At 40.4% G+C, this 22,490-nt stretch overlaps 4 protein-coding genes and 2 non-coding genes across 10 annotated transcripts in view; 4 read left to right on the forward strand and 2 right to left on the reverse strand.

Annotated features, from left to right (window-relative positions):
- Positions 1–3,468, reverse strand: part of sptbn4b (spectrin, beta, non-erythrocytic 4b) — a 43,825-nt gene extending 40,357 nt beyond the window's left edge. For both annotated transcript variants that reach the window (XM_077540281.1, XM_077540280.1), the window contains exons 1-4: positions 3,289–3,468; positions 1,745–1,903; positions 1,265–1,416; positions 607–780 (exon numbers count right to left, since the gene is read on the reverse strand). In XM_077540281.1, the coding sequence (XP_077396407.1) occupies positions 607–780; positions 1,265–1,416; positions 1,745–1,889 (471 nt within the window). In that variant the 5' untranslated portion in view covers positions 1,890–1,903; positions 3,289–3,468. The remainder of the gene's footprint in view (positions 1–606; positions 781–1,264; positions 1,417–1,744; positions 1,904–3,288) is intronic.
- A 967-nt stretch (positions 3,469–4,435) lies between these two features.
- blvrb (biliverdin reductase B) lies at positions 4,436–8,537 on the forward strand. The gene is made up of 5 exons (XM_077541281.1): positions 4,436–4,646; positions 6,021–6,182; positions 7,500–7,589; positions 7,680–7,811; positions 8,194–8,537. Exons 1-5 carry the CDS (start codon positions 4,562–4,564, stop codon positions 8,346–8,348), a joined length of 624 nt encoding a protein of 207 aa, XP_077397407.1. The 5' UTR covers positions 4,436–4,561; the 3' UTR covers positions 8,349–8,537.
- Positions 8,538–8,758: 221 nt separating this feature from the next.
- LOC144033100 (uncharacterized) lies at positions 8,759–20,293 on the reverse strand. Of its 3 annotated transcripts, XM_077540924.1 has the most exons (10): positions 20,185–20,293; positions 19,611–19,701; positions 19,416–19,539; positions 18,783–18,931; positions 17,995–18,137; positions 17,729–17,921; positions 17,405–17,538; positions 17,173–17,335; positions 9,968–10,079; positions 8,759–9,452 (listed from the first exon to the last, which is right to left on the reverse strand). In XM_077540924.1, the coding sequence occupies exons 1-10, from the start codon at positions 20,199–20,201 to the stop codon at positions 9,442–9,444; spliced, it is 1,137 nt and encodes a 378-aa protein (XP_077397050.1). In that variant the 5' UTR covers positions 20,202–20,293; the 3' UTR covers positions 8,759–9,441. The 3 variants fall into 3 exon arrangements, with proteins under 3 accessions (XP_077397050.1, XP_077397051.1, XP_077397052.1); XM_077540925.1 differs by lacking the exons at positions 8,759–9,452; positions 9,968–10,079 and adding an exon at positions 10,916–11,069; XM_077540926.1 differs by lacking the exons at positions 8,759–9,452; positions 9,968–10,079 and adding an exon at positions 15,819–15,946.
- On the forward strand, positions 9,329–14,160 carry LOC144033102 (sushi domain-containing protein 6). 2 transcript variants are annotated; one of them, XM_077540927.1, is made up of 5 exons: positions 9,329–9,462; positions 10,542–10,631; positions 10,755–10,955; positions 13,097–13,241; positions 13,311–14,160. In XM_077540927.1, exons 2-5 carry the CDS (start codon positions 10,550–10,552, stop codon positions 13,588–13,590), a joined length of 708 nt encoding a protein of 235 aa, XP_077397053.1. In that variant the 5' UTR covers positions 9,329–9,462; positions 10,542–10,549; the 3' UTR covers positions 13,591–14,160. The 2 variants fall into 2 exon arrangements, with proteins under 2 accessions (XP_077397053.1, XP_077397054.1); XM_077540928.1 differs by having other exon boundaries at positions 13,314–14,160.
- Positions 20,294–20,695: 402 nt separating the features above from the next.
- LOC144000476 (U1 spliceosomal RNA) lies at positions 20,696–20,859 on the forward strand. The gene has a single exon (XR_013278247.1). It is a non-coding gene; the product is annotated as a U1 spliceosomal RNA (small nuclear RNA).
- Positions 20,860–21,904: 1,045 nt separating this feature from the next.
- On the forward strand, positions 21,905–22,068 carry LOC144000490 (U1 spliceosomal RNA). The gene has a single exon (XR_013278261.1). It is a non-coding gene; the product is annotated as a U1 spliceosomal RNA (small nuclear RNA).
- Positions 22,069–22,490: the final 422 nt, after the last annotated feature.

A 22,490-nucleotide genomic window follows, 5' to 3' on the forward strand; every position in this document is an offset into this window, starting at 1 on the left:
ATATTAAAATCAAAGTAATATAAGCAGTGTATGTTCACTTAACTACAGATGGAGGTTCTCTAAAGCCATTAAATTCTAACAATACTAACAGTTAGACTGTTCTTCTATTCAAAATACTTTTAGCGACCACTCCCAACAAAATGTTTTTAAGATTTGAAATATTAGAAAACATTTCACAGTTTGCAAGATATTAGCAAGCTAGCTGTTTATATACTAGCCTTTAGCGTGTTAGCAGTTTAGTAGGTCCATTGAAGAGTGCATTATTATTGTATTGTTAAATACTTTCCTGACTGGTCCACGCAGGTTGGAAAATATTAGCATATTGCATTAGCATTGTTAGCCTTTGAGTTGTTTTTTACGAGATTCACGAGATTTCACAGGTTGGTAGATCTTAGCATATTAGCTGTTAGCTTGTAAGCAAATTAGCTTGAGCATGTCAGCATATTAGCTGGGTAGTTTCTATTACTTTATGATTATATTTCCATAGGATGCGTGCACACAATTTGCTAGAATTTAACATACTAGCTGTTAGCATGTTGGCATTTTAACATCCTAGCAAAATCAGCATTGGGCCTCCAGCACATCTGGTGTGTTTTTGCATGGTACCTGGAATCGGAGGATGATGGTCCAGATGAGGCCCAGTGTGAGGCGGTGGTTCCCGTCCACAATGTCATGGGAGCCCACATTCTCCAGGTGGACTCTCTGCTCCTTGAGGAACTGGAGGGCTTTGTCCACATTTTCCAGACTGTGGATGCGCATGCGGCCTCGTGTTGGCCTCGGCTGGAGGGGTGAAAAAACATACATTTATAGCCCATTACCAGTTAACAGCACGTCAGCATTTTAATAGCAATGTGACAAGTGGCTGCCATTTTTGTGGAATTTTCCGAAACATGGAATGAGCATTTCTACTTCTCCACACAGCTCTTCTAACAAACAAGCACATCATTTGCACGTTAGAAGACAACATTATATCCTATTGCGCTTACGTATTCCAAAGTTTCCTATAATGGATCCAAGCAGATGTCTAGAATGCTCACAATTAGCCCACTAGCTGATAGCATTGTTAGCTTTTTCCTTCAATGTAGGGGCCACTCCACACAGACTGCTAATATGCTATAAATTAGCATTAGAATTTATTATTTAAACATTTATGCGGTGAACCGTGAACGGCCAACAAATCGGCCACAAATGCTGCACTTGAGGTTAGCAGCCCCGAGATGTTAGCTTGCATATATTTAGCATAAAAAAATCTCCGGGCTCTCACCAGCAGCTCCCCGCTGAGGACCTCGAGCAGCCGCGTGAGCATGTAGCCATCGCGCAGGTCGTTGTAGAGGTCTGAGATGCGGCAGGACACTCGTGCCAGGTGGGAGTTAACCCATTTGGTGAATGTCTTCTTCTGGACGGCATCTCGCTCCTCTGAGGGGATTGAGACCAAAAGTATTGGGACAAAAAAGTAGTGCTCAGTGTAGGCAAGAGTATATCGTTACATAAGGCTGGGTGATTAATTGATTTTAATGATTAATTTAAGTTAGATTTAAATAATCTTTAATTATTCAGATTCGTATCCAGAAGACTTGTTAGGAAAAAATACACTTTCAAAGCTGTTTTTGTATCAGGAGAAATAAAGCAACTCACAAAAGAGGGTTGAGGTAACTTGTTTTGAATAATGTCATTGTCAATTGCTTTTTGAAATGTTTTATTTTAAGGTCATATCATCCAGCCCTGGTAGAACAGTTCTGATTACCTGCCAGGGCTTTTATGCGGGAACACTCAAACAACTTGGCGCTGGTACACTCCGTTTCCCAAAACGCCGAGCTGACGGGCCGGTTGTTGTTGTTGAGTTGGCGCTGGGCGTCGGCGTTGTCCAGATCTGGCGAGGCATTCGCCATGGCGCCCTTGATGCCTACCATGCATATACACACAAACAATCGGCTTGTTTACAGCTGTTGAACAGTCAACCAAGATAGCATTTATCAGCTAAAGCAACCGCCAGATTGACTAGCAACATTCACACTTTTTTTCTTCTATCGGATGAGAAGGTGGAGCGCCTCTTCTCCGCTTGAAGCAACCCCAGTGTCGATACCCCATGAGCAAAATGAATGTGGATGAGCCACATGCTGCTTCATCACACACACACACACACACACCCACTCATATCTTGTAAGAAAGAGCGAGACAGCTGCCAGTGTTGATCAGTCACATCACATTGTTTCTTGCAGGCGTGTTCCCCCTTTTTGACCTGAATCCTCATCAAAGCTGTCACCTTCTTGTCAAAAATGTCAAAACGTAAAATCATGACGATCCTGCTCACCTCCCGGCACATCGAGTGAGAACGTGTATATTTAGATGCAGCCACTAGCCGTTAGCTTCCATCAGTGAGACAGACAAGCTATATTACAACGTGATGGTCCATCATAAAGTATTCTTAAACACCTGACTTGCTAGTTTATAGTTAATAAAGATACTTATGAGCATTTTAAGTGCGTTTCTTTCGTCTTTTTTTATAACTACAATAAAATTGACTCAGGACCTCACCAATGGAGTCTTTGATGAATATGACATTACATGCATTTGGTTTTTTTGTGTGTTGTTTTTGAAACACGGGAGGAAAAATTCATGCAACCACGCGGACAACATACAAAAAAAAAAAAAGTGTATTTAATTTTTACCTGTGCACTGACTTAATGACAGAAGAGGGATACACCCTGCAGTGGCCACCAGCTAATTTCAGGGCACACACAAAAGTGCTCAAACTCATGCTCAGCTTGGAATCATCAATACACAAATTTACTTTTGGGCAAGAGAAGTGGGATATACACCATGAACTGGTCACCAGTCAATCGCAGGTCAACAATAGAAACAACTGGCACTTTAACTCACACATATGGCCAATTTATAATCTTCACTGATGCTAACAAAGCCCCACTAAAGCACGAGTAGAACATGAAAACTCCACCAAGGCAGACATGCTTACCACTATGGCACAAAAATGTCATGAAAAGTAAGGAGCAGTGCAGCTAGTGTGGTACTGATGCTGCTATATAAGGCCTGCTGCTTGTTACATGGCCAAGGATGCTCTCACTTTCACGCGCCCTCTGACGTGCACCGTCAACACTCGTCACGCGTGCACCATCCATCACATGTGCGCCGTGCACGGCCGGACCACTGCGGTGCCCCTGCAGCCCTGACGCATGACCGGATGCCGACTCTCCCACCCACCGGTCCTAGTGGAACCTTATCCCCTCAGCTTACCCCCCCGCCTCTCTCCTTGGCTGTACCCCGTCTTACCTTCCGCGCGGGTGCCGAGGACGGACCTTTGTGTCTCCCGGCGATCGAGTACTCGTCGCCGGCTTGCTCAGCACCGGCGAGTCGGTACGAGCCGAGCCGAGGAGGCCGCCGATTAAGCGCCGGGCCGGGAGGTGCTGGCCAGGCTGCGGCTGCTGAGGAGGATGATGACATCCATAGGACGGACCCTCTCCTCCCCCCCCCCCACCAACGTTACCACCTGACAAAACCTCCTCCTCCTCTTGGAGATGGAGCTGCGGGGAAAAAGCAGTAGCAGCGGGGGCGGGAGGGGCCGAGAGAGAGCGAGAGATCACCAAATCGACACTAGAGGGCCCTTTCGAACATAATTTGCAATGCATATTTTTACTTTACAAATTTTGCCAATTTTCTTCAAGTATTTTAATAAAGTTGTCTTTATAAATATAACAATTATAAAATGAGAATATGAATATTATCTTATCATAATTTATATCATAAGATATCAAATACAATATTATCTTGAAAAATAACATGCAATAAGAATACATACAGTGACTATTTGTTGGGCAAAATTTTAGTATTATTATTATTTACTGATTTTGACTCTTTTCCCCACATAAGAACAATATGGTCTTTTTTTTTTTGGGGGGGGGGGGGGGGTATCTCATGTTTTTGTTATAGTGGAGGCCAGGATAATATTGCTCTAACATGTTGTAAACTTACCAAGCTTACCCGTAACATTTTTAATATGAACGTCTTGCAAATCAACTTGCGATTGTGATTAGTTAGCTAGGATCCAATCATGAACTAGAAGTGTTGACATCATCCAAATTATACGTTTTTATTGGTTTCGACACGTAAATATGTCATGCAATTATCTAGGTCCGAAGACGTTAAATATAGCAGAGCAGGAACACAGACACCTTCGTACAATATAATATTGATCAATAATTGTATTATAAAAAAAAAAGAATATAAGAACAAGAAGACGTAGAAGAACAAGAAGTGTAAATATGCAATTACGATTCTTTCCGAGTATTAGTTAAAAACAAAATGTGTACTAATTTGTTACTGTGTCTCACAAGTGACGGAAGTGAAAGTTTTTTTTTAAATTTATTTATTTAAAGGAGGGCTGTTTGGGGAGGATACTGTATCTTTAAATGAACTTGAGGGGAGGAGCCCAATAGGCGGAAGCGGCACGAGGAGGCTGAATATAGCTTGACTGACTTTTGACTGTGAGTTAAATGTGACTATTTTTTGGACTCACTGCACTCTCAGGACGCTCTTATCGCTGGCAATGTCAGACTCCATTAAGAATGTGGTCATTTTTGGGGCGACGGGAATGACCGGCCTAGCCACCTTGCCTCTTGCCGCGGCTGCAGGTGAGAGACGAAAGATGACATCACGCCTCCATGACGTAACTGTGTGTCGCTGGAGAAAAAACAAAACAAAAAAACTTAAGATATGTGTGCTGTAGTGACTTTCAATGGACCCAAATGACGTTTAAAAATTGTTGAATAATAATAATAATAATAATAATAATAATAATAATAATAATGAAACTTTTTCCTGGTGGATCCATATTTTAATAATATACAAACTACCCTACAATACCAAACAAACTCGAAATTTGCAAGTGAATGCTTTAGAGCTGACAGTGTTGAATGATTTAGAAATATAGTAAATTTTGAATGTGAGAAAAAAAACTTTTTCAACAATTTTTCTTGGAAATTCTGAACCTTTGATTTTTTTTATTTGCAATGTTGAGTATATTCAATGTGGACTTACAGCAATGTGAAAACTACTGAATATTTTGAATGTGAATATAGCACTAAATAAGGATGACTTGACTTATGTATTGATTTACTGTATTGAATCACTTTCCTAAAATAATGGCCTATTTTCTCTTTTTTTTCAGAAAACACTAAAAATGTAACTAAATATTGATTATATTACAGCATTATTTTTTAAATTAATTTCACTGGTAGAACTGAATTATTTGTTGAACTAAGGGCAGATGCAGCTATTTGAGCATAGGTGGCCAGCATCCTTAGGAGATGCAACTTTTTTTTTTTTTTTTTTTTTAGTCAATATATGACTTAGGCCATTATTTTAAGAAGGTTATGATTTGCATTGACTATTTCTAATGGGATTCATTAAAAATATACTATATTCATTTCATAAAAAAAAAACAAAAAAAAAAAACAAAAAACAAAAAAACTACATAGACAAAAAACATTTAATGTGACGAAGCAATTAGTCCAGTTTCAAAAAGTGCTGAGTCAGGTTAGGTCGGCATGGTAATGGAAGATGCTTGTTATCTTGTTTGTACAGGAGGGGCGATGTCACTCTGACTGTTTGGTCCAATTTGGGTGTGAATGTGTGCGCGCACGCAAGCGTAGGTGTGTGTGAGTGTAAGATGCAAGGACAAGTTGTCAGGTGCACCTGCTGGGCGTCAAATCGTTGAGAGAAGGTTCTATTCCCCAGATAAGGTTTTAGTCCCATGAGAAGGTTTTACTCCTGAGGGAGAGGTTTTTAGTCTTGAAGAAAGGTTAGATACTGCTGTACTGTATTGCTTTCCAGTTCTAAGGTTATCATCAAAAGCCAAGAAAAACACACACAAAAGCCAAAGAAAAAGCCAATTGTGGATTGTGGTCCTGATGTATCCGCCTTTATATGACAGTGCAGCCAATCACACGAGGGCACATTCCAGTGGTGCTCATTCGCTCACCTGCCCACCTTTGTCCATCCTGCAGACTACAACGTGACGGTTCTGGTGCGAGACGTCGCTAGGCTGCCGGCGGACCACAAGGCGTCCAGGGTGGTGGTGGGCGACGTGCTCAATAAGGACGATGTGAAGAAAGCCATGGAGGGGCAGGATGCTGTCATCATCATCCTGGGAACCAGGAACGACCTCAGTGAGAACGAAACACTAGAACACAGAAGACAATTAACACCCGCTATCCGATAGCACAAAAAAAACAAAAACTCTCATACACAGATCAGCTCCTCACGCACAAAAACTCTCACACTAAAAACTCACACAACACACAACAAAAACCTTTGCTCGTTTACACACCAAAAAACTCTCACATAATAACTCACTCACACACAAAAACCTCTCTCTCACACACACAACTCTCTCCTACACAAAAAACCCTCACGCTCAATAAAAGACTCTTGCACAAACAAAACGCACACTCACAAAAATCACACCAAAAACCCTCTTACTCTCAAAAACCTCTCATACATCATAAACAAACTCACACCAAAATGGGTAGTCTAGAAAAAAAATCTCCCACAACCAAAAACTCTTAACACCAAACCAAAAAATCTCTCACAACACACACCAAAACTGCTCTCTCACTCAAACAAAAAAAACCTCACACACCAAACAAAAATCTCTCAAAACACACACCAAAAACTGCTCTCTCACTCACACAAAAAACTCACACACCAAACAAAAATCTCTCACAACACACACCAAAAACTGCCCTCTCTAGGCATGCAAAAACAGACACAAAAAGTCACTCACACCAAAAACTCACACGCCAAACCAAAAATCTCTCACAACATACACAAAAAATTGCTCTCTCACAACACACCAAAAACTGCTCTCTCTAGGAACGCAAAACAGACACAAAAAGTCACTCACACCCCAAAACACACACCAAACAAAAAATCTCTCACAACAGAACAAAAACTGCTCTCACTCTTCACAAAAAACTCACACACAAAACAAAAATCTCTCACAACACACCAAAAACTACTCTCTATAGGCACACAAAAAAAAAAGCCACACTAGAAAACCTCCCTTACACATGAAAACCTCTTAAATTCTCCTATAACAAAAACTCGGATCACATGAAGAATACTCTCGCTCACATTAAACAAACAACCTTTCTCTTTTTCAACAATTTGATAGTCAAAACTTGTGTGAAAGGAAGCTCAAAACTGAAAACATCTGAAAATCTCAAAAGCTAATTGACTCTTGCTAAGTCCCTCCCTTACTGCACACACGCCAGGTTTTTGGGTGTATGAGAGGTTACCCTAGATTGTTTTTAATGATAGGTACGTTATCTTTCCAAAGATGGTCAAATTACATTTTGATTTTTTTTTTTTTTTTTTTTTTTTTTACAAGTAAACTGTGGTAAATGTTATGTTTGGCCTATGTGACACCGCATAAAAAAAATGTAGACAGACAAACAAACTTGACTGTGATGTGTTTTTGTGAGGCCCGACCACCGCCATGTCTGAAGGAACCAAAAACATCGTGGAGGCCATGAAGGCTCGCGGAATCCGCAAAGTTGTGGGCTGCATGTCAGGTACAACACTTGACATTTTCATCCAATGTGGACGTTTCCAAATGTTTCCAAATGATCTGTGTTCTACTTCTACCCTCTCCCGTGAGTCAGCCTTCCTGCTGTGGGACCGCTCCAAAGTGCCGCCGCGCCTGCTGGCCGTCACCGAGGACCACGATAGGATGTACGAAGTCCTCAAGGCGTCCGGCCTGGACTATGTGGCCGTCATGCCACCTCACATTGGCAGTGAGTGTGGACTGAACAATAACAAACAATAATAATACAGTAAATAAAACGAAAACAGTCTTGAAATAAATTCTATTGAATAGTTTCAAGATGCTAATATTTCCTAATTAACATACAATGATTGAAGATCATAATTAACTCAAAATTAATTCAGTTTCCTTTGTTTATTTACTTTTACAATAAGATGATTTTTTTTTCATTGCACAGCAACTTTTACTGTTTAATTTTTCATTAGGATCTCATTATATTCATGTCATATTCAACATGAATGATGTGTTTGGATATAGCATTTATATGCTTAAACATTTCTATCAAGCAATCAGTGCAATCGAAAAGAAAATCACTGACCTCCTTACATTCCTTTTTCCAATGTGACACGCAGACGATCTTCCTCTGACGGAACGCTACTCAGCGACGGAGAAGGCGCTGAGGGGCCGAGCCATCTCCAAACACGACTTGGGACACTTCATGGTCAAGTGTCTGTCCACCAAAGAGTGGGATGGCAAGACGGTGGGCGTGTGGGGGGACTACAAATAATTCAAATCACAATTGTTCTCCCCCAAAATAAACCCATGATCAAAAGCTGTTTTTTAAACAATGATACCAGCCTCTCTTACATATACAGCCACCTTTGTGTATATGCTATCAAACTCAATATTTCAAGTGCCAAACTTCATCAAAAATGTTTTGTTTTGTGCTTTTCAAATAAATCCAACTTAAACATTCTGTGTGAAGTACATTATTGTAATCCTTATCGAGACTAGATGAGAGCATAACAATAGAGAACAAAGCTAAATTATACTAAAGAATATTTAGCGGTGACATTCCTTTTTTCACAAATCGAAAGAGTTGTCAGGTGTATTAAAACTTGGCGAATTTCACAAGAGGTCTTCAACATATTTTTTAAAATAGACAAATAAGTAAAGGTCTACATGGTTGTTTAATTTCACACTTGATGTTTTGACAGGCACTGTAGAGATCCAGCTCTTTGTATACAGTACACAAATTGTCGATTTTCCTTTAAAACATTTGCTGTTAATCCGTTTTGACCACGGTTTTGACGCAGTCGTTTGCTGCCCCCTGGTGGGCAGTGTGATAACTGCAGACAATTCGTACTTAGTGTCCAACAAAAAAAATAGTTTTTGATTCCTCTTTTCTATTTTCTAAACTAACTAAATATGGCTGCCTTCTTGACGTTTTACTTGATAAAATCAATTTTTTAATCATTGAATTCTTTATGCACATGTATTTGTTTTACTTAAACTCCTCCGCGTTACAGCCTATCATATGTACAGAATTTTACAAACTCCTAGCTGTTTAAAAAAAAAAAAAAAAAAAAGTGAGAAAAGCGTTTGTTTTTTAACGTGGAAAATGTCATCAAGTGGGAAATTCCAGGAAGTCACTTGCACCCACGTGACTTACTTCTTCCAACCACCGTTAGTTCCGGTGGAGGCGCGGCTGCCAACTCGCCCGCAGCCAATCAAGTCTCCTCGCGACTGTTTACTCATCAGCTGATCCTGGAACGGCTGCGGAGGCGGCGAGAGCGAGAAGCCAAGGAACCACGAAGCTGACAAGCTGACAAGCCACTTGTTGTTGCCGAGCAGCGAGCAGCGGTCGTCGGCTTCATTCGTCACCTCTCCGCTGCATCCAGGTGAGACGAGCATGGTTCAATTATTTCATCGTTTATGATTGTCAGCTTCCGACATGTACGACGACATAAACAAGCATAAAGACGATACATTTATGATACGTATAAGTGATTTTATAGGCAGTTGGAGGAAAAAATATAAGATATTATCACCGATTCGATTAGAGAGAGAAAAAACAAAAACAGTTATATAGTCTACAGTCGACCTGCCGCCATTCGCGAGGGATAGGCACTTTAATTGACCCCACTTGAAATGCGTGGGGGGGAAAAATCTTCCATAAACAAACTCTGATAAACATTTTATAACATAGAAAGTCCCTACATATATATATATATATATATATATTTTATTTTATTTTTTTACAGGGGTTGGGCAACCTATGACCAGTGGCCATGCAGGGCCATCGGCGCTTTGTAATTCTCCCTCAAAAATTATCTGCTGTAAATATTTAATATTTTTCACATTTTTCCCGAATCGAGATAATTCCTTGGTTCGAGCATAACTTACTGCATCCAACAAGCCTGAGTGACGAACATGCTGCACGCCCACACTGAACATGGTCACGTGACGCATAGCGGCTCTGTGTGTGTGATGAGTTGACCTCACACAGCTGTCCTATCTGTTGACATGACAACACACACACACAAATATATTTACACTATACACAAACACTCACACGTAGCGTACACAAACTACTTTTCAGAAAAAAAATGTTTTTGATCCATGCATTTGCATCACAGTCAACAGTCACACATTATCAATAGTTTGTTAAAAAAAAAAAAAGTGTATATACTGTATTAATCTGCACTATCCACTTAAAATGAATAATATATACTATATAAATGTATGTACATTCGGGGATACACCACCAATAAGCATTTACCAAGTAAAACGGGGCTTGGCTCCCCACGAATGACCGAACCATGGATATGCTACAGTATATGAAGCAGGAACTTGATGTTATGGTGTTTTTTTCCTTCATTACATTATTATTATTTCATCTATTGCTAGGCCGAAAAGCAACATTTGCATATAAGGCATGTAACAAAATGGCTGGTCAACATTGACATGTGCTTCGCAGGAAGTTGAATGTCTGTGTCAACGTTGTCTCCATGGCCATGTCAAAGCATCATCATCCTCCTCTTGACCTCCTTACCACACCTTTTTGCAGGTAACCACACCCCTAACACAATGGAATAAATTAACACAATTTGCAATGGTGGTAGCATCGCAGCAATGCCGCTGCTTTGATACTGTACTGCCCTTTTTAACGACACCACTGAACCCCCTACAGGCCGTCTGAGCAACTGCACACACCCCCTGGTACCAGAGCATGGAGGCTTCCGCTGTGAGCCGTCCCCCTGTCGAGGTTTCCCCCACAAGAGCTCTGTGCACCTGTTCTGTGAGGCCGGCTATCGCACAGCCAAGTCTCCCGTCTCCTGGTGCCATCACGGCGTTTGGCGGCCGCCCATTCCCGCCTGCGTCCGCATCAGAGGTGAGCGTTCAGGAAGTCCGCCATTTTGGTTTAAGGAGGCCATTTTTACAGGTGTTTGTCAGAAGAATTTGTTCTTCGGGATTTTCTTTGATTGCAATTTGGAAAATCCAGGCCCTGAAGACAGTTTAACGTAGATTACAAATTGACCCACAAAAAAAAAAGTCTCAAGCAACCATTCCCGAAAAAAAAGATACAGGGAGTCTGCCATTATGGTCCTTCAAAGAGAGACTTTTCCTAGAGATTTGGCCAGATCAAATTTGAAAACACAGCCCCCGAAGCCAGTTTGACTTAGCAACATGAAATTTAGTCGACATGTTGACATTAACATGTCTACTATGTCTAGATCCACAAAACATTTGCATGAAACAATGCTCAAAAAGACACAGGAAGCCTGCCAGTTTCATTCGAAACAGCCATTTTATACTCATTTTGGTTTGGCCATAATGATACCCCAAATTTGGAAAATTTAGCTCCTGGAGCCAGTGTATCAGCAACAAGAAATGTAGTCAACATGTCTATCATTATTACTAGACCAAAAATAAATAAATAAATCATTCCAGAAAAAGAAAAAACATGTAATGTAGCTAGCCATCTCCAGGGGTTGTTCACAGACTAACTCATTGTAGAGGTTTTGTCTGATTGCTACAAAATCTGAACCACGTACACTACACAGACGGATGACACTCAAATCTAAAGAATTTGAGTTTTGGTCATGACATAAGGGCAGAGCATGGCTGTGAATTTTGATGACTTACCAAAAGACATAAAACTAGCTTCTGAATCTTTAGAAACTTTGGTTTGACTTAGCGACATGAAATTTAGACTCACAAAAATATCTTAAGGTATGTCAGAAAATACACATGAAATCTGCCATTTTGGTTCAAAGTGTCCATTTTAGGCTCATTTTAGAAATTTCCAGTCCTTTATACTAATTTTTCATAGAGATTTTGTCTGATTGCTACAAAAAAAGCCACCAAAGCCAGTTTGACTGAGCAACATGAAATTGGTAGAGATGTCTTGAGTAGACTCAAAAAGTTACATGCGAAAAGACACAGAAAGGCAGCCATTTTGGTATAAGTATTCATTTTAGTCTTATTTGGACATTTTTCAGAGATCCTTCACAGTCTAACCAGTCCTTGAGATTGTATTTGAGTGCTAAGATTTGCAAATGTGTTTTTTTGCCGTAAATGCCAAATGTATGAGTGCATATTAAGCGTTTCATATCATGGACCTAGATCTAAACGTGCTGACCTAGTTTCTGTCTATAGTTCTTCCTTCTTGTTTCAGTCCTTCCGCAAGTAAACGCTGGTTCAGTTTCACTCTCATTAGCCTGGTCGCACGATTCCTCCACCTTTCAACCAAGCCACATACTGAGCATTATATGGTGTATTATTATAATAAATAAATTAGACTACATTACATTATGCAGCGTCACACATTTTTAACACGTTTTGTAATTGTAAAACTAACCCAGACTTAAAACTCCAAGTTAAAACCTTAACTTGAAACCCGAACCCAACCTTAAAATCCTTAATTTGAAACCACAATTGTGGTTAAACCAATATCTGAAACCCTAACCCAGACTTAAAACCCTACTAATCACTAATGATGCATATTGTATTCATTTTGATCTACCAAACACACTGTTAGTGGCCTTCTGCCAGTGGTTCTTCAAACAGGAAGTGAGAGATCAGAAAGAGGAAGTGAAAGAAAACCACCAGAATTAACACGAAGCTGTCAGACAGGAAGCAAACCGCACTGAGACATCAAAAACCTGTCCACACTTTTGCCCACGGTGTCAGTATGAAACACTAACATAAGCTTGAAACCCTAATTTGGGACCATAATCGTGTCTTGAAATCCTCTTGAGACACTGAACCAGACTTGAAATCCTAACCTCTAAACCAACTGCAGTGCTGTGGATAGAACTGAATGGAATAGCTGACTCTGGTTAGTAAGACACCAACAGGCGTGAAACCATAATTTCAAACCCTACGAATTGTTTGATACCACAACACAGATTTCAAACCCTAACCTGAAACCCTCACCATTGTTTTCAACCTTAACCTGGACTTGAAACCAAAACCTGTCCTAAAACCCTAACCCTTATTTTAGACTTTAACCCTGACTCGTCTCCACAGGTGGCGCTCACATCAACGCTGACAACAGGGCGGGCTTTGGCGTGCCCAACGTGGCCACGACGGCAGTGGGCGTGTCCATATTCCTGCTCACCACCACCGCCTGCTTGGTGGTCAAGTCCCGCCTCTGCCCCTGTCAATCACACAGGTGAGGTCACCACACTATGTTCCGTCACATGATGTCTATCGGACGACACATTTACGTGACATCTCCCAGCAGGCGTCGACCCTCGGACCAGCTGGACCTGATGACCGAGGGGGAGGGACTTCCTGTCTCGCTACCGTCTTACGAGGAGGCGGTGTACGGCAGCTGGGGCCAGCCCCTCGCCCCCTCCCACTCGTCCCCGCCAGGACCCACTCAACTCCTGCTGGCCCGGGAGCCGCCCGGCGACCGATCCAGCCCAGACAACCCTCCGCCCCCTTACGAGGAGGTCCAATCACGAACGAGTGACAGCCGACGACTACGTGTTTGTCTGTCGGATGACAAGGATGTTTGAAGGACACGCCGTGAGGTAGTTTTGATTGACAGCTGATGGATGTGACGACTTGGCACTTTTTTTTTCTTTTTTTTTTTTTCTTCCTTGTACTGGGTCTGGACGCAGCGGGCTGGCATCCAGACCAAAGCTGATTGGCCAGTTTGCACTCATCTGACTTATATTGTACTGTACATGTGAGTGTGATGTTATAGAAACCTGTGTTGTCATGGCAAACAACCAGGATTTATGATGTTATTTTGAACAATTTAATAATATTGTCGCATTCATCTGAAGTGCGGTGGAAGCTCTCAGGTCCAACATGAAATGATCATTAAAATAACCCAGACTTGAAAGCCCAATTTTAAATCCTTGTTTTAAAACCATAATTAGAAACACCAACGCTGCCTAAAGCCAGATTTCAGTCACTTGAGAGGTTCCACTGCATCCACAAACAGAATATTAGAACAAATTTATGAGATTATATTTATATGAAGTCAGTCAACTTGCACACTTGAATGTATTTTCTGTTTTTGAATGCCATATGCCACTGTAAATAATATTGACACAATTGATAAATACATTCTTTACATATGTTTGTGCTGTCATGTTTGAAGTTTCCCTTCTGACGTTTTAGTTTCAATGAGTGGAATTTGCCACCACGGCAGGAAACCAGAAACCACAAACCATGATGTCTCATATTCATTTATGTAGATTAATTCTGAGCAATTTATTTTTTAAGTAATTCAATACCATGACGGAAGAAAAAAAGAAAAGTGCTAACCACTTGAGGTAGTGATGACAATTTTTATTTTTTTCCCACTTTTGTTAACTTCTATTTCCTACTACTGTTATTAAAATTGTTTGTAGTCAAATTGCGGTTTGTCCAATAAAACATAAGTTGACTTACTGTAAATCAACCACACGCACACACACAAACGCTCCACATTCACACACTAAAATGCACACAAACATACCCTCTCACACACTCAAACGCATTCACACGCTCACTAACACTTCACATGCATTCTCTCATACACTAATACATGAATGAGGACTAGTCATTGATGAGCTGTTCCTGCAACACTTTTTACATAATTTGTGGTTTTGGCTTGTGAAACAGAGGAAAAGCTCCCCTGCCATGAAGTAAGTTTGAGTGAAGTTCACCATCATTTGCAGCAATTGCAGAAGTGTGAGCACCACCAAGAGGAAAGAGCTACAATATGACCTCATTCAGGGTTGTGAAAAAATAGAAGACATTGAGCCTTTGTTTATCCTGCAATTGGTAAATTTGACTTTTATGCCAGAAAAGGTGAAAAAAAAATGGCTTCACTTCTGTATTGCAGCATGTAGCTCAAGGTTGGTTTTCCAGGCTCAAACTGTCACATCATAAAACATTCAATAACTCCCCAGGTGATGTTTTAATTAACATTCTCAACTTGTCATACAGATGCAAAGTGTTTGTGACTGTACAATACACTCTTGCCTGGTATTTGGAGCAATCAGTCAGAATGCATTGGGATGGCTAGAATGCATTTGTTGTTTGGCTGTTCCATAATCTAATGTATTACATTGCCATTTCTGCCCTGGAGTGTGACGATATATCGATATTGCGATAAATCATGATACTTATCTCCCAATAGATTATTGATACGCCTATGCAAGTATTGCGATATTTGTTAATTTGTTAATACATAGCCACTATAATGGCTCCATTGTTCATTACTTATTGAGCAATTACATGGTGGGCCGCTAGGGGGAGCACCTCATAAGCATGGCAGGGAAATGTATGGAAGCCTTCTGGCGAAGAAAACTCATGAGCTTACTTTTAAGACATTTATCTATCCAGCTACTGACTCAGTTTTGCATACGTGCTATGAAAAATGTGTTTACATCGTCAATTTTAACATTTTAAAACATTAATCAACAATTAATATTAATTGGATTTGATATTTAATATTTAAGTAATTTTATTTACTTTTGCAATGTTACACTAAAAATTTGTCAGTTTATAAAACGAAATAATTGCCTATGTATTTGACTGACATTTTGCATGACATTGAGAAAGACAAATTTGTTCCTAGAAAGTATTTGTTTAAAAAAATACACCAAAAAAAATACACTAAAGTACTCACTGTGAAGAAGACACCAGTTTTAATTTATATATATATATATATATATATATATATATATATATATATATATATATATATATACACACACACAGACACGCTAAATCATGCATCACATAATTATGTTTCTTGCCAGTTTTATTTATTTGAGTATCAAAATGAGGAACATGATGGGCCAACCATCAAATGAGAGGAGTGGTGCTGAGAAAAACGACCCAACCGATGAGGCTGTCATTAGAGTTTTCAGACTGAGAGCAAAAAGGGGAAGAAAACAAAAAACAAAAAAACAGTTAATTGGAATTGTTGTTGATGGTACTGATTAATGCCAATAATTGCTGATAATAATTGCTATGTATTTGAGGTGCATGATTGATAATTGGTTATTATTTATGCCAATAGTTGATTAGTGACTCATGCTAACAATTGATTAGGGATGGTGAGTATTGATACCAGGTATCAAGTTGATATGGGCCTTATTTTAATGTATCAAGCACTCAAATTGGCTGCCGATATTGGTCATAGATACATGAGGCGCCCTCTTGTGGTCATTCCACTATCAGGAAGTAAATATTATGCATGGCTGACAGAATATTTTTCTGTGTGAACTACATTTTTGTCCATTCTGTCATGTGCCCATTAAAAGGGATACTTGACTCATGAAGACATTTTAGGTAACGACCAAGAAAGACTCACCTGTTTTCTGGGTATGGTCAGCAAACTGAGTCATGATTGGTCGTTACCTGTTTCCTCAGCATAGGTGATGTCAACTTCAGTGGACAGCAAGTGACAACATTTGTTTTTACAGATATTAATTGTTCATGAAAATTATTGAAGATATCAGATTGATTCTGGACAAAATATTCACTTTTTATTGCTGAAAATGTCTCAGTGAGTCAAGTATACTTTTAAACAGTTTATATGAATGCTTAGAGAGCAATATTTATATTAACTCAATTTGAGTGGAAAATGATTCTGCATGGCTGAGAGAACGTTTTCCTGTGTGGATTTCCCTTCTAGACAACTGTATTTCTATGTTTAATGCTTTTAATTTTTTGTATTATTTTGAATAGGTAAAGAAATTCAATATTTATCATTATCAACTTACATAGTGAGAATTTTGCATTTAGAAAATATTTCATAGTGTCATGCCTAACAGTTAACAGTTGAAACTATTAGTTTGCACTTCAATTGATGTGTACATTCCCTGAAAGTCAAGCTAATTTTTAATTTTTTAAATTTAATTTTATGTGTTAAAAGTACGAATGGCATCAATTACTTGGTATTATATGGGTGGGTACTCCAGTTAACAGGTATCGGTTTAAAAATACGGTAGTAGGTATCAAACATCCCCGGAATTGATTGTAATGGTGCTAATGCTAATGATTTTTGTTACTGATTGTCAAAAATGATTGATGCTAAATTTTTATGGTAATGATTAGTACTAATTGATGCTAATGATGGCAGAGAGTCACACCTGCAGAGCGGCGGTGTCCAGTAGCTGTCCGTCTCTTTCTACGTCTCGCAGGCGTACAGCTCCGCCGTTGGGGTACCCTCTCTCTACTTCCAGGTGGCACAAAATCGACGCCGACTTGAGGTACACCAACACGCGCTGAGCGGGTTTCCAATCGATGGCGTAGCTGAGAAAGGAAGCGGGGGCGCCCGTGTCAGATCACAGAGGGCGGCGACTTGTCGCTAATGGAGCCCACCTGGATCTCAGACTCTGGATCTCGGTCAGCAGATCAGCCTGACCCACGTAGTTCTCCACCACCTCCACCAGGGCAGCGCTGAGCTCGCTGGGGCGGCCTGACACATCTTCGTGCAGCAGGCTCACTGGGCTCGCCTGATCACATGACAGGAAGTCAGACTTTTTTTTTTTTGACACATACGGACAGAGCAATGCCAAATAACAAAAATGTTTTTATAATTGCCTATGATGCCACAAGATGGCAGCAAAGCACACCTTTTGTCTACTCCAATATATTTCCTTGGTGTCAAAATGGCATCAAACGATACTAAAGAGTTTTTCGCACCGGATCAACCTGAAGTGTAAAGCGGTCATCCTGGTTCCAGATGACTGACACCTTCAACGGCTCCAGCTCATTGGATGTCAGGGTCGCGTTGGCGGAGGGGCGTGGCCTCAGCTCCAGCGACACCTTTGTTCGGTTGAAGGACAGCAAGCTGACGTGCGCCACCTCCTGCAGGGCTGCCACGTACGACTGAAAGCTGACAACAAACACGCCGCGTCATTTGACGGGGTCACGTCACCTGACCCGTCATGTGACCCGATGACACTCACCCCTCTCTGGAGCGCTGCCAGGCGGTCACACGTCCGAGCTCCGCATCGAGCTCCACCTTCAGCTGCGTCAGCTGGCCATCGTGCACCTGCAGCGCTTTGCGTGCCTCGTTCAAGTTTGCCTGCAAGTCCTCACGCTGCTGCTTCTGAAACACGTGTATGTATGCGTGTATTAGGGCAGCTACAAAAATAACATTACCAATCTTAATTTTTTCAAGTCATTATATTCGAAATATAATTAATTTCCATTATTCAAAAACAGGATGTTAGATCAAATTGGCACAAACATAAATAGGATTCAGTAATTTGTTTAGTACATGACAGAAAATACACAAAATCATTGTTAATCATTGTTTTCCAAAGTTTGCAAATATTTAATTGAGATTTAATGCAAAGATATTCAATCTGCTTTCATGGAGCACGACAGAAATGAGAATATTTACTGCTGCGAAGATGATATTCCAAGGATTTGGACAATTTTTAATTAAACAAGGTCCCAATTAGTTGTTAATTAATCATTGCACTGCTACATTATTCAAGGCAAGTTTAGCTTTTTTTCCCGCTGAGTAAGATTTGCTTTACTTGTTCTGAAAAAAAAATTTTTTTTCACAGCATCAACTTGCACAGAAATAACTGAATTTATATTTCTTCTTTACAGATAATGTAAAAAATGTTGACAAAAATATTCGCTATAATGTAAGCAGTGCATGTCATTGAGGGCTCGCTTTCAACTACGTAAGCAGTTTAAAAATAAAAATCTATACCCATTAATTGTCTGCCAGTGTGTGTACCTTGGCTTGCAACTGTTGCAGTAGTTGTGTGACTTTGTGACGTTTATCGATGATGTTTTGTTGCAGCGTGTCGACCAGCTCCTCCGTATTCCGCGCTGCTGTCCTGCTCTCCGCCTTCAAAGCCTTCCAGCGGCCTCGAGCTCCACCCTCTGTGGTAAGGAAAGCGAGCTTGATACATGGCAGTCAAAATAAAATAATGGCGTGTCTTCCAAATCAGTACGCGGAGGGAGTGTCATTAAGATAGTGAACTGTTTGTCATTTCTTTTGTGACAGAGTTACAGCAGACTTCATTTCCGAGCGACTGCGCATCTTATGGGGAGAACTGAGCACAAGTCTTTTCTTCACTTTTTTTCCCCAAACTAATGTTGCACAACAGTGTCCCATTTCTTGACAGCAAGCGAGCAATAAAAGTGCTTAGACATATTTTTAAAATTATATTTTATGCGTTTTAACTTTGTTTAAACATTTAGATGTGTTTAGATGTGTGGGACGGTTAAAATATATTGCAAATATATATATATATATATATATATATATATATATATATATATATATATATAATCTCTAATTGCCATATTTTAACATATTTCATTTTGAACATCCCTTGCGCGTACTTCCTGTGAGCGGTGCTACCTGACTGTGGGGGGCAGGGCTGTGTCAGCAGTTGCTGGGCCGATTGCAGGCCCTCCAAATCGCACATCATGGAATCCAGAACAAACAGCTGACGCCACACAACCTTCTGCACACGTCGCCTGTCCTACAGACATGCAAGGAACGATGAGGTGGATGTTTTGGTGACCAAAACCCTCAGAAGAAGAAGATGAAAACCTGGAGGAAGAGGAGTTTCTCTCCTGCAGGGTCCAGCTCCTCTCCCTCATCACACGGTGCCGGGAGGTTGGGGTCACAGCGCTGCAACACACTAAAACACGTGCTCATAATCCAAATGCTCCCAGCAGCACAATGCGAAATCAAGTTATTCATCCATCAATAGCATTTTCCCTCATTGGGGCCGCAGATAGGCTGAAGCTATTGGGTGAGAGAGGTGATTGCCAGAGCCAGACAGAAAATGGCTGGTCGCCAGTCAATCAGAAGACACGATGACACAAGTAAACAAGTCATGAAATATTTTACGATAATTTTAGACAGGACTATTTTAAGTCTTGTGTCACTTGCTTTGATGTACTTAATTGTATTTTTGGAGGACAGGTATTCGGGGGGAAAAAATTGTGAAGGTTTTTTTTTTTTAAATATAGCTGTGTAGATAGACTAAGCACAAGGCTGCAGACGAGTCGGAAAAAGTCATTTTGAAGTAAGAGTTCTGAATTAACATTATTATTATTATTTCTAAACGGGTTCATAATGTGAGAACTGCTAAGTGAGTCGCCTCGAGAAAGAAACTTACCTTTGAACCGCTGACATATTTGCTGCGGGGTTGTTGTTTTTTCAAATCCCCCGCGCGATAGAAATCAGTCGCTTCTTGATGACGTCACATATCATCTTCTTCAGACATAGTTTCAGCTGCATTAGCGCCACCTTGTGTTCTGGTAAAACCGACAAAAAGGAAGAAACGATTCCAATGGTCTTTGGTTTTGAATTGAGTCGAGTTATTGCTCACTGGTTGATTTCAATTTGAGATGATGAGATCTTGCATGTTTTTGGGGCATGAATGAACACGATTATTGGTAACTTCTCTCTGTGCCGCTATGCATTATGGGAAGCCATGGACTCCCAACTCAAATACAGTATTCACATAGAAAGTATATTTGTTAGTGTATTTGCGTACACTATATTTTAAATTCGCGTATATGTGCAAAATGTGCCGATGCGTGCGTATTATGGTTTACGTGTTAGGAAACCGTTACTTCACATAGCGTGCGCGCGAATGACTCTCGTGCTCGCGTCCCATCCAACTCATACTTACCTGGCAGGGGAGATACCATGATCAAGAAGGTGGTTCACCCAGGGTGAGGCTCAGCCATTGCACTTCGGTTGTGCTGACCTCTGCGAATTCCCCAAATGTGGGAATCTCGACTGCATAATTTGTGGTAGTGGGGGACTGCGTTCGCGCTATCCCCTGATAATCTGTTAAATAATGATTGATAAGAAGTGGAAGAACGTTCCAAACTTGTTTACTAAATACGGAATACACATCCTTTTCGTGTCTATATTGGTTAAGATAAATGTTACACTGTGAAACTGTGTTAACTGGTAAAAACGACGGGTTAGTTCGATTTTGTACACCAACATTGAAATGCAGCTTGATTTTGTTTGTTGTCTGACAATTTGAAAAAAAATAATGTTTTGGATTCCCGAAATTTGTCACCATTTTTGTTGTTGTTGTCAGCATTTCTCATGCTGACCAGGAGATGGCGATAATAATATACAGTACATCCATTCATTTTCGTGACCGCTTATTCCTCACGAGTCGCGGGGGAAATAATAATATTAAAGTAAAAAAAAATAACTAATGGCAAATCACACATTGCTTTTGAATAGTGGTTCATCTGATTTATTATTTTACTTAATATTTTTTTGCAAAAACTCTTGAGGCAATTGCTGCAACATTTTCTGTAACTTTTCAGTGATACTTGACTTGTGTCAACAGGTATTTTGAAAACTGCTGCAACCGTCGTAAAATAGTTATATGTGTATTGAGATCCGGGAGGTGGCAGTATAAATTTAGTAGATGCACATCCAACACACTTAGTAGGCGCGGAAGCGTTGTTTGTATGTGACGTTCGACGAGACACACTGCTGGGGAACGGGGAGCTCTAATTAGTCGTTATTGTTTCGAATTGAACCGAGTTAATTCTCGCTGTTTTATTTCAGTTTGAGACCTTGCATGTTTTTGGGTGTGAATGAACGATACAGTTGGAATGGACACGATGAGTGGTAGCGTCTCTCGGTGCCGCTATGCATTATGGGAAGCCACGGACTCTAAACTCAAATACAATAATCACATAGAAGCATATTTGCTAGTGTATTTGGGTACCCTACATTTTAAATTCGCGCATGTATGCAATTTGTTACGATGTGTGCGTATTATGGTTCACGTGTTACGAAACCGTCACTTCACATAGCATGCGCGTGAATGACTCTCGTGCTCGCGCCCCATCCAACTCATACTTACCTGGCAGGGGAGATACCATGATCAAGAAGGTGGTTCACCCAGGGTGAGGCTCAGCCATTGCACTCCGGCTGTGCTGACCCCTGCGAATTCCCCAAATGTGGGAATCTCGACTGCATAATTTGTGGTAGTGGGGGACTGCGTTCGCGCTATCCCCTGATAATCTGTTAATGACAATTTATCCAACGAAAGATAACAAAAGTTTCATAGAAAGTTATTGGGCACGGTGTAACAACTGCTGCTAATAACGAAGTTTTCCCTGAAACATTTCAGGAACAGGAAGCTTAACTGAAGTCATGAAAGCAAATCAAAGATAAAATACGCGTGTTCACCAAAATTACTCAAATCCTGCATCGACACCATAGTCTAAATGGAAGCTATGAAAGAGCAAACAGGTTTGGAAAAAAAACGTTTTCGAGAAACATTGTGAGCTCCATGTACTGTACTTTATTATAGTATACTGTTCTGAAGAACTATCTCAGAACTGCTTAATTGAACCATAATATGGCATAATTGTCATGAATTGTAAAGGATTTGCTTTTTCAGACACAGGTACACGGTAGGGTAAACTCTTTATATCT

Source organism: Festucalex cinctus, chromosome 13, assembly GCF_051991245.1.
Source record: "Festucalex cinctus isolate MCC-2025b chromosome 13, RoL_Fcin_1.0, whole genome shotgun sequence".
Taxonomy (NCBI): domain Eukaryota; kingdom Metazoa; phylum Chordata; class Actinopteri; order Syngnathiformes; family Syngnathidae; genus Festucalex; species Festucalex cinctus.